Genomic DNA, 12,998 nt, shown 5'->3' on the forward strand with positions numbered 1-12,998 from the left:
TCAATTAAAATCCAGTTTACAAAAAAGGCATTTATGTTTTTACTTTTTATACACAACGATCTATGTACTCGTATAACACTAAACATTTTTCATTAAATTACATGTTTGTCTATTTATCCAATGAGCAATATATAGTTAAATTACTATATCCTATGAGAATAAAAACCTTATTAACTAACCCTTTCCCGTCCCCCGACTAAAACAACAAATATCAAAAATAAAAACATTTTGTTAAACACTTCATCGGCACGTTGAGTGAGTATTCCAGTCCTATTTAAGTGGCTCCTTAAATTCAGAAATACATTTTTTTTTTAAACCTAGCTAATAATACTCCTGTGGGTTTACAGATCATTTTAGTTTTTAAGTCATCAAATGAATTTTTAGTAGAAAATGAAAACAAACAAACATACATTAAGAACGCTTAAACACATTGCACTGTTTGTTCTGCAGTTGGGTAACAAGAAAATTTTAAATGAGGAAAGCTGGAAAAATGTATATTATAATTGTACTGTGTTTACCCACCGATAAGCATAAAACGCACTGACTCAACATATAAATATGTATATAAGTAATGATACAGCTGAAACTGGTAATAACATTAGCTTACTGCTTACTGTATGGCCTATACATTATTGTATAATATCAAATTTCATGATATACATGACTTTTACATGTCGGCCGCTATAAATAGAATGTGTTTAGCGTTATCCAGCATGTTTTTTTTTCAGATATTAGTAAAAATACAACTTTGTGCTACCAAAACTGAATAATATTAGTACTACATCAAATTTAAATTCCACAAATAATGTAATTGTTGAGTATATTTATGGTAAGAAATGTTTGTAGATGGTAACTGTTTCTTTTTAATTTGATATGATACTACTTTGTTATATTATTAATTAATATTAACATACTCAAAATAATATTTTATTATTTTTTGTTACCTTTCACTTATTGTTTGTTTTAGACTACCTTAAATTAAATTATTATTGAAAGTACATATAAGAATTAAATAAACAACACCTTTTTTATTCTTATTGTTAGCTTATATTATATAAGTCATATACTAGAAAGGTAAAAAAACGAACACAGTTTCCAATTTCAGTATAAGACAAACTTAAAATAAAATATTAAGAAACTATATGTGTTATTATCAATTTCACAGTTTATGTCATTGTACTTGTGTAATGTGTTTAAAAGAAAAGAAAAACGTTTACATACAATAAAAACAAATTAAGCATCCCCGTTGTAAGTAACTATCAAGTTAAATAAATTGTGGACCCCCTCCCTCTTTAAAAACCCGAGCAAGCCACTTCAAGTTGTTATTTAAATTATTCAACCTACTAAAAGTTATTATACTAAATGTTGGTTAAAAAATATAAATTTTTACATTACTTTTTGTTGAATGTAAAATTATAATTAATGTCAAATTATTAACTTTTTGTGTTAATCGCAACGAATGTTAGTAAATAATATAGAATTAATGTCTAAGCTATAATATTATACTTGCTTCGAAAATAGATAGAAAACTTTTAAAAACCAAAAAAGTACTCATGGACTTTTTTCGATTAGAGTGCAAAAGTTTATCTGACAGCTACGTTATTATATTGGGAATAAAATAATGCGAGGAAATAGTATACTTTTATTATTACATTTAATGGGTGAAAAGCATATTGTTAAAGTTATACATTTTGTTTTTGGTAAAATAATAATATGTAAATAAGCTCGGGTATCTCCTAGGAATTTCCGCCATCTTTCTACCCTCCCTTTTATAAAATTCCTTTTACCTCGCCCGAAGTCGAAGACGACGTTTCCTTGGGGCTAAAAAAGGTTAACATAATTTTAAATTCATTGACTTCCTTCAACAATCCTCTAGGGTCCAATATCTTACCATTTTGATCACACCCTGTTTCTGGAAATTTTAGGGCACAATAAACATGTTTAATATAGAAACAAGTTTAAAAAGTCATTATTTCCAACAGGACCAAACCAATTCTTGTTGTGTTATTTTTTATCATCTTAAAAAGTATTTATCGGTTATAAAAGTCGTCAATGTAAATTTTACTATTATACATATACTATACATGATATATTTTTATCTATATATTATATTATATGGTCGATATAAATCGAAAAAGTATATTATCTATAAAATAACACAATGCTAAATTAAGTATAAAAGTACTATGAACAGATAAAACTAATTGAAAATCACTAAAAAATGTTAAGACTTTAGTGAACACATACCTTTAACGGCGTTTAGTTTGTTTCCGACCACTTGCTTCGCTACAAAAGCAGCCATTATGGTTCAATGCTTCTGTAAAAATAAAAAACAATCAATTTATACTTATTATATCTTGTTAACGTATACCTATAACTATAAGTAATAAAATAATCACGAAAAAAAAATACATTTCACACTTAAATAATGATCATTGAGGGGTTTTAATGTACACTAAGTGTTTTTTATTTATAATTTGAATTTATATTTTATACATAATTTCGTTAGCTGTATAAGAAAAAATAAAAGAAAGCTTTTTTTGGTGAAAAGATTGAGGAAAAGTAGAAATGGTATTGTATTTTTTTTTTGTAAAATTAGGTCCCAAATCATAAGCTAAAACTTATTGAATTGGAAAAAAATACATTTTAACATGACTAACGGCGAGGAAAATAGTCGATTTATAGTATTTATAGTGGCCACTCACCATATAATACTATAGGCGGCAACTGTAGTAAGTAAAATATATTTTATTTAAGACATGTTATACACGTGCGCTGATAAAGGCCGTAAGTGGTATATTTTCACTAGGTAGTGTTAAAGTAGATATATATATATGTGTGTGTGTGTGTATGTATAACTGTCAAGTTCTTTTACCAGATATTGTATTATTATTTATTATAAACGATACAAATAAAACTCTATATATTTAAAAACTGTTTGCGAGTTTGAAGATATTTTACAAAATGAAATGTGTGCACGCACGTAAGTAAAGTTTTAGTGGATAACCAAAATGTACGCAAAAGTATTTGACATTCTTCAACGTTCAGACATTAGCCAGTTCGTTAATATATACATACGAACTGGCTAATGTCTGAACGTCGAAGAATGTCAAATAATTTTATCTATATAATAAATAATGTATATACAATATACATATATCTGATTAATATATAAAAATCACTTTTTTATTAACTTGCATTTTACATGACCGTATTATATTATAATGTAAACTTATTCGGTAAAATGTTGAATTTCTTTTACAATTAGAGAATAATAACTCAGTTTCGTAAAAGTATTAAATTTTTATTATTCGACTGCGATATTATTTCAACATAATTCTAAAAGTTGAAATGGCTATTTTGTATTTTGAATTAGAAATATGCGGGCGTATAATTTCTTTAAACCATCACTTTTATTGTTATCTAAATGGTTTACGGATTATAGCAATTTACATGACAGTTATTTTTATAACTATTGTGAATACCATACTGGTTGCGGTGATTAATGTTGTAAACGCTAAACTTAAAGATAATGTTAACAAATTGTTCGCTGCTATAGTAAAAGGTTGAGGAAAACATGTATTAACTGAATATAATCGACAACCAAGTTTGTTGTGCTTGAAAAATGATATACCATTATACCATGTGTTTTACATAGTAATTATTATTTATAATTGATTCTTACTGTTATTCGCGCTCTAGGTCGTTTAATCCCACTTAAAAGAGTAAAATATAACCTATTTTAACGATTACGGACATTTTATAAAACGGAGACGAATAAAGCTGTAAAGGTTTTTGGAAAACGCTCATGGCAATCCGACCATAACTCGTAAACAGAACACACTTGCTCGCTCATGTCAAAACCTTGACGTATGTGTATTCGTCGCCTTAATGTGGGTGCAAAACAACTGTGAAAGACACACACAACCCTAAATCTGATGGGCTTATAGTCGGTTCGCGAATAAACTACTAACGATAAATGTTAAATGGATATTATTTTATTACAGCTGTTGGTCAAAATGAATAATATATTTTATAATTTTTAGTAAACGTTTTGGTAAAAATATTAGGCAGAGTAAAAGAGATAAATGTAAATACAATTTTTTAATAAAAATAATTAAAACTTTTTAATTTTAACTATAAGTTTTAAATAATTGAGATGTTAATGTATCAGAAAATAAATGACACCATACACCCGTTAGTTATTTTAAAATAAAAACCAAAACTACTTTACTTTTGCCTATATTCGTATAGTAATTTAAATTGACAAAATGAACTGTGGTATTAAAAATCCTATTGGGTTGTAAAGTCCTAACCACGTTCAAAAATATACTTTAGTAAATACATTTTAAAACTATCATTGTGTGTGGCAACGGTATAAGGCGTAGAAGTCGTTGCACTAGAGTTTAGAGATATTGGGTTCGATTTTCGTAGCATTACAAAACAGACGTTACCTGCTTCCATATCGTAGAAGTTTTGCTTGTTTAAAGGAGGGGGGGGGGGTTATGAGTTACAAACAAAAATTTAAAAAACAAACTTATGTATCCATAGATCTTAGTGCTAATAGTCGTTTAGCTACTACTTAACAATAGCATTTAATATTAAAAAGGGTTTTCATTTCTTTTAAATGATACCAAGTATAAAAACTAAACATTTATAGTTTACATTGTTTCAATTCTCATAGTACTAAATAATAAAAACGTACTACTTATATTAGGTTTAGTTACTGGAAAAAAAAATAAGAAGATTAATTATTACAAAATAGTATACCCTGTACATAAATAAAAATGTCAATTATGGAAAAAATTACAGTACGTAAATTATAATATAATATTATGAGGTAGCGTTTGAATTGTGATAGTTTTTTTTTTTTTAGGAATTACGATATTGTATTTTCGGGCTAATGCGATTATTTGTAAGGTATGGTTCGACATCACTTATTCGCCTCCGAAATTATTCAAATATAATATTATGCAAAGCCACTGGTAATGACAACCACCAAACCGTATACGCTAATCACATCATTCAAGTTCTGTCTCTTGTTTGGCCTTCTTAAACACTATCATAATTTTCACTCGAAGTTCATTAGAATTCTGGGCTCACCCAGTTGTCGCCACGTTCTCCAAGAATAATAATATAATCATTTGTCATAATTTAAAACGTAATCCTTATCTCAATAATACATTACGTTCGGTGTTCCCGAAATATTATGTTATAATATTGTTCACATTTGTATCACAATTTAATGCAACGCTTTACCTAAAAACAACCAAGCATTGTTTGTACAAACCAAATAATATGATATTATAAACAATTAAAACGTTTTATCGTGTAATAGTGATTAGTGTTGGTTGACCTAATTTTTAATGAATTGTGTTGACAATGTTATAGAAATTAAAAATGAGTTTTAAGCAAAAAATTTGTCCGAATGACTGAAATAATACCGTTTATCGCATTACTCGCGCACATAGTAATATGTATAGAATATATAAACATCGTGTTACGATTTTCTTACATATTTTACATACATTTATACATACATTGTACTTGAACAGCAGATGTTGCATAACATTGTTGACCCCGTTGAAATTGTTTGGAATTCGTGGTGGCAGCTGTTAATGCGGATAGTGCAGAAGAGGGGGAGGGGGCGCTTGCATGTAAAACAGAACCCCGACACGATTTTGGCATACACTCCAGAGGGGGTTCCGATAATTTTGCATACAAGTGAACGGGCCCAGGCCAGTGTCATTTATCGTCAAGGGAAATATCAAACATCCGATACAGGGAAATTCCGGGAATGAGAGAATGTTGTTATGGATAGCGACGGCGGAGGGTGTATGTGTTACTAGGAATGAACGAGAAGGACGTGTACAGTAATGGGGTTGGCGTGTGCATGTATAGAACGGGCTGTCAGGTAACGACACGAATCAGCACTCGGACGGCATGAAATTTAAATTTCTACACTCCAAACTACTATTATACACATTATGCATCAGATCTAAAATATAATATGGTATATATATATATATATATATATATATATATATATATATATATGTATTAAAATTGTGTACAAGCACATAATGCGAATACTATGTATAAAGTATACACAGTACGCGCTCTACAAACTTTAAAACCAACACATGATGCAAAATTACAGCCACAAAGAATACAAACTAGTTGGTTAGTGGGTGGGCCCAAGAAGTGCCTATGCACAAGAATACGAACTATCTTCGTTAAAAAAAAACCTCAACACAAAATACTCGATATAACAAAGATGTATCTAAAGAGTTAACAACATTATAAACATATCAAGTGTATGTATTCGATAAAGCTATAAGAAAATAATGAGTGAGATTATTAAGTCACTATATGAGAGGCACTTGATGATTAAAAACTCTATATCGCTCGGTAAGTAATCCTTAACACGCGACGGTCAATACGATTTTTATCTTTTCTAAATAAAAGTTATATTTTTTCTGGTAAAACTTATTTCGGAAATTTAATTTATTGTTATACTTAGCTGTTATAGACGTTTTAATTTTTTCCACCTTCACCTAACTCGTAATACTTTATTATTTGAATAATACAAAAATATTCTCTTCTATACCTCCTCTAGTTAATTGGCAGCATCATAATAATGATAAAATAAAACCATCAGCGGTTATATAAATTAAAATTAAAAATATTAAACAACTGTGGCTAACATACAAAGTAAGTTTTTTTAATGTGTGTAGATATGAATATTTGTTGATGTTCATCAGTGTATAAGCGTATTTAAAAATTAAATAATTTTTTTTAAATTAACCACAGTAATTAATAGTATGTTTTTCCATTATTATTTGAATAATATATTATCATCCTATATTTGTATAAAGAGCACGTTATATTCTATAACATTGCCTTATTACAACGGAAATATGCAAACCAAGATAAGCAGTTTACAGTTGTATGAACTCGGTTTCGTAATAGTATTACGGTTTAAACCTATAGTGCTTACATTATATTTTATCGACCAACAAATACATAATTCTGAATAGTTATGCAAACATAAATTAAATATTAATAAACGTTGCTTATTTCTCATTCCTAATTTAAATTATCCCTAAACGAATCTTTCCTTTGTTGTTCTACCTTAAACTGTAATACAAACAATTTCAATGTTGTTTCCCGTAATAAAATATGACACCGCGTGATGAGGCAATAATATTGAATTAAGAATAGAAAAGTCACTTACGTTTAAACGTTACTGCGTTGACATGTATTATAGAAAAATACAATATTAAAAAAAAGGTCACGTAGTCCAACACTGGGATGGTAAACGAGGGGTATAAATAAGCTTAGAGGCATTTAATGAAAAATAATATCGATTTCAATAAACAGCTATTTTTAAAACTGGTACACTGTTACAAAGCTTTTAACATGTTTACTATAATGTAATAGGTGAGGTTTTTCATTGATAAGAGCATTGCAATTGTATTATTATTATATTTTTAGGTAAAATAATGTACAGAGCATTATATTTTCATTTTAATTAGCTTTTGAAAATGTTCTAAATATTCTTCCGCAATGGCAAGCTAAAGTCCGACTTAACTAATTATGCATACATTAAGCATATTAACTTGTTACACATTTCAAGCATAAAAAGGTTCCTTCTACCTTTGTCTCCAAAATCATAAACTTAAGATATACATTTTGAAATGTAATTATACCCACATTTACACCTATTTAAATTTCAAAAAATGGATAAAAAATAATAATATGAAAAAAAGTAATTTTCTTATGATTTTCGATACCTAGGTACCCATAATAATTATAAATTATAACAAATATTTTTTGAATACTGATTAAACGATAGTCTTTAGGGTAAATAAAATATATTTTCTGAATTGCTTTTATACTTGCGTTACAATGAATACACAAGCACTAAAATGACGCCATCACTCATTTTTGACATTTAAAACAAAACCTCTATGGTTTTTTTTTAGGAATAACGTTAAAACAATAGTATTCTGATAACAAAAGATGGTTGAGATGCAAAACTGAAAAATTGATGACACCCATAAAATAAAACATACGACGAAGAGTATAATTGCGATAAACGGCAGTCGGGCTTTTAAAAAAAGCCCACCCGTCTATTTTTTGTTTCTAATTCATAATATTTCAACCTTCTGTCTGAATAAATCGTCAGATGTTTGCTTTATTTTTTATGTCCTCGAATTAAATTGTATTTTATATTACTATATACTAGTATCTACTGCTGACCTGTTATTCTATCCACAAGTATCTGAAGGCCCTCAACAGTGTCCGCAAAAACTATGGTGTCATCGGCAAACCTTAGCAATGATTCTAAGGTCTTTTTCATCTATTCCTATTTCTTTTAAAATCCTAATCATTATGCCATGCCTAACATGGTCGAAAGCCTTCTGGTAATCAACTAGACAGACAAATACATTAAAGTTTACATTTCTGCATCATTGGAAGAGGACCTGTACGCTGAATAATGCTTCTCTTGTGCCAACCGCATTCAAAAACCTGACAATTTACCATAGTTTAAAATTATGTAAACGAGTAATCTTGCAAAGCCTTTAATGACCTTAATAGACTGTTAGTCTGTTTATTGTTTTGTCAGCACAGCAAAATTTAGACCCGGTACTAGAGACGCTCCTAGTATTAGGTATATACACATAATATTGTTTTAATATAGTTTCGGTTTCCTCGTCCTTTCTCATCTGGGGTACCCGGTTTTGCCTAATCAGCGCAATATGTAATCTTTCAAAGTATCATAAATTAATTCCTAAAAGGTAAACATTAATTACATGAACAATGTTCGTGGCTATAAATATTTAAACAAGGTGTGATGATTTTTTTTAAATAATATTTTATATTCCATAGTAATTATCCAGTAAAATATTGTCTATTAGTAATTAGACTATATAACGTATCATTCGTGTAAACTTTATGTTAAATATTGTGCTAATGTGTTGTTTAATGAAATGCATTTATGGTTAGCAATTGAAACAAACGATGTTTAAAACGTTGCAACTTGGAAGAAATATACGAGTTTATGTTTTATATTCAGCTTAATATAAGCTTTAACCATAATAAAAATGTGTGCTTCATTTATATAACACAAGATTCAATAATTTTAAATAGATAATAATATAATCATTCGTGGTACGGTTTCATGCTCGTGTACACGCTATTAGCGTTAATAAAATATATGCTTTCTTAAAAGACTCGAGAGAAAAGCGCGTGTAAAATTCATTGATGTGATCAGTGGAGTTTTGAAACTCAATTGAGGTAAGCATGAAAAAAAAAGCACCGTGAATTTCTTATTTTATCTTTACAAGAAAATAAGTTATTAATTATTAATTGCATGGCTTGAACTAATCAAAATATTGTATGTATTCCGCTTTCATTAATTATTATAGGTCTTAAAAATGAGACTAAAAGTGATATTACTCATAATAAATTAAGTCGGGGAGAGAGTGGAATGGAATAATTCAGTGGAAAAAAGTTCCTTTTTTAATTTACCCACAAAATGACTTACTGGGTTGAAGGTAACAACGTGCAAAAAAAAACGGTAGCATTATTGTACGACGGCAAGAAGCTCACACTTTCACGGGAAATGTGACACGGGTACAACGAAAGCTTAGTGTTTTTATTCCAGCAAAAAAAACCCATTAAGTAAAATATGAGACTTTATAATATTTCCTTACACCCTGTGTATTATTTCTACCTCGTTTGGGACGCACTCATGCTAAATTTACGTGTGTACACTCAGCTGATTGTCCTGTGCTTGTATATAGAACAAAAACGGCTTTCTCTCCTTGTATGACGACACGGCGCGGCACAGCGTTCATTTTCCATATTATGAATACTACTTAAAATATACTCAAAGTACACAACAACACTAGTCGTAAGCATGTCTTTGGACTTTAACTTTTAATGTTTGTTTGTTTTTTTATTTTTTTCCATCGATATTTTAAGTTAGATACGAAATCGCAAAAACGTAATCGTATTTAATAGAACAAAGTTTTTGTTCGCATCACGAGAAAACTACGGTTGCACACAAGACCGAGAGCAAAATAATAGTATAATAACTAGTATGTATACATTTACTACAATTGCTGGGTAAACGCGAATTACACACAATAGTATAAAGACAAGCATTTCAATAACAAATGGGTTTCTTCTCTGAAAAAAACAAATAAAAGATGCAGCATTCTCATTCAATATAAAATACATCTCATTCATTCATCCGAACGACCGTTGTTCGGTATAACAGCTACATTATAGCTTTTCGTTATCACCACGGGTAGCAAAATAACGCTCTACGATTCCATTTATATGGTTTTCGTAATAAACATTTTTATTTTAAGTTAATCATGTTTCTCATCATCTGATTTGAACCATAGAATAACCCGTAATTTGTTCTGTATTTCATCTGAGATTGAGCTGAATACATCAATCAATTATAACATGATATTTAGATTTGAGATATATTATTTTTATATCTAGAAATATTGTGACTTTTTTTGGTTTACTTCCAACTTAAAATAATTTCTTGCTAAAGAACAGTCATTATAGCTTACATGTCTCGACTGAGTTAAAGTGTGTACATTCTTGCTGGCAACAGTTACACAGCTAAAACCGTTAGGATCAGCTGTATAATGTTTGTTCAAAACAATTTAAATCGTTATACTTTTTTTTTTTGGCAACAATATAACTATTTACCAAATAACATATCTCATATTTCAAGGGTTGAGGCCTAACTAAAAAATACACATAAACGAACTTGCGAGTTCCAGTGACTATAAATAAATTCAGGATGGAAAGCGCTCTAGTCGTTGAAAATATATTATAAGCTTTAAATTGATTTGTTCCAATATTAATTTAACATAATTAATCCGGCAGATCTTGAGCATTATACAAGGTGATCAAATTAACGCAAGGCACTCATTTTCTCTGAAAATAATTACATTATTGTGGTTTTTTTTTTAGGGACATGTTGGCTAATGATTTTTTAAAGAATTAAACAATATTTAAATTTTTATATTTTTGGTAAATTCTAAAGTATTAAACACTTTTGAAACTTATATGGTAACGATATATTTAATTAACATTTTTAGTTTTTTTAAATTTGATATATATTGAGTGTCATCCGTTTTAATTGATCATCCTGTAAAACGGGTACCTAATCATTATTCCGAGACCATCGATGGCCGACAGTAGCTGTTATAATCACAACCTACGCATATGTGATATGAAATGAGTGGCTTATATTTTTTCAGATAAAACAAAAAATCATAGTTACTGCAAGTATGAATCGATAAAATTGTATGTGCAATGAATTTGTTTAAGAGTATCCGGTCGAGTGAGTACAGTAGCTGTTCATCTATACTAAATATATAGTATAGCAAACAAGATAATACTATACACCGCTTTGTCTATGGACTTGATTTAAAGCCGAAGACTTTAGGGCTAGAACTTTCGGCAAACTCACGTGTTAACATAGACCAAGTTTCCGAAAGTTGCTGTCGTTGTTACTTTTTGGCCAAATCAATAAGCCGACTCATCCAGTGATCACCGATGGATAAAAATGGAGGCAGACGTTAAAGTTCTTAACGTTCTTAACATTACAAACTACCAGAAACGGTTCATTTCGTCGTACGCATTATTAGGATTTAGTTTTAAAAAGTAAAAAAAAAACCGTTGTTTATTACTATTAAAATTCACACATGCGAGATATCTGATTATATCTAGTCATCAAAACAAGGAAATTCTCAATGGATTAACCTTAATTTTGTATCTCTTATTATAATGTACTATTAAAAAGAATTAATTTTAGTTAAGTTCACGTTAGTTCATAATACACGAGTTCATCAAAAGTTAAGTGGTGTAAGTGTATTTTTCGTTAATTTAGCTTTTCGGTGTATGCGAGCATTAAAACAAATACTAATTACTGTCACTTCCACTTACAACTAAGCTTTCGGAACGAAATGACTTATATCACTTGACTTTGCGATAGTCTGTTGTATCATAAAACAAATGACAAAACATTTGAGCTTCCTGAACGACTGGCAAGCATAATATTTAAATTAAATGTTATACTTACTCAAATGTTATGCGTAGCTTATTGATTGATTAGTAGAGTAAAATACGAGTATGTTTCAAAAAGCCTCTTTTTGTATAAAACTTGGACAACGACGATTGTTGTTTATTAATGCGTTTATACAGATTTAAAAATGAACACGTGATTGAAATAAATGCCGTGATCCGATAACCATTTTCTAGCACACATGAATATATATCGTTGTATGTGACAACCGTTCCTATATTATTATGCGCTCTTATGTCGTCGCAACGCTCAGGCACTAGAGAAGTCTCATTTATTTTGCTTTAGCCTGGGGTACACTCATTACTCACACAATACATCAGCTAAATGGAAAATCTGCTCCGCCAAAAGTGTCAAGTTTAATGAAGTGAAGTTTTCGTTACCATTTTATAGTTAGTAAATCAATAAACCTAGAAAAATATCCAAGGCCTCATCGTTTACCCAGAAAATCTTTCAACGCTTCTTCGATTTTACCAACCGCACTATAATATACAAGCTTAATATTATGTTAACCTACAGCAATCATAATTTTAAAAATATGTTTCTGATTTGATAGTTCTAGGTACATATACACGGTTATTCTTAATGATTAAAATGACAAAGCACATTGTTATCGCAGTGAATAGTAAGGTAACTTAGGTAACATAAAGAAACGCATAAATTTAATATAAAAAATTTCAAAACTATGTATTGTTTATAACTTAATTTCAACAAATATATTTTATGAATACTATAATATTTTATGTGTCTTAAGAATTACAGTGTAAACAAGTATACGAAATATGAATTTATATGTTAACTCTTAGGAGTTATATTACAAAATATGGCTTCCAGAATTATTCTTAATTACTATAACGCCAATATATTTTTCATAAGT

The 12,998-nt window shown here is 29.2% G+C and overlaps 1 protein-coding gene across 4 annotated transcripts in view; it reads right to left on the reverse strand.

Moving 5' to 3' along the window:
* The window catches only part of LOC126838805 (complexin), a 146,234-nt gene that overhangs the window by 51,368 nt on the left and 81,868 nt on the right, over positions 1–12,998 (reverse strand). For all 4 annotated transcript variants that reach the window (XM_050573520.1, XM_050573519.1, XM_050573518.1 and 1 more), the window contains one exon: positions 2,248–2,317. In XM_050573520.1, coding sequence (XP_050429477.1) covers positions 2,248–2,302 — 55 coding nt within the window. In that variant the 5' untranslated portion in view covers positions 2,303–2,317. The remainder of the gene's footprint in view (positions 1–2,247; positions 2,318–12,998) is intronic.

The sequence above is a fragment of the Adelges cooleyi genome, unplaced genomic scaffold, assembly GCF_023614345.1.
Source record: "Adelges cooleyi isolate 19-005CV unplaced genomic scaffold, UGA_ACOO_1.1 ACOO_flye_CR_arks_rails_tigmint_CR_PRNA_30, whole genome shotgun sequence".
Lineage (NCBI taxonomy): Eukaryota > Metazoa > Arthropoda > Insecta > Hemiptera > Adelgidae > Adelges > Adelges cooleyi.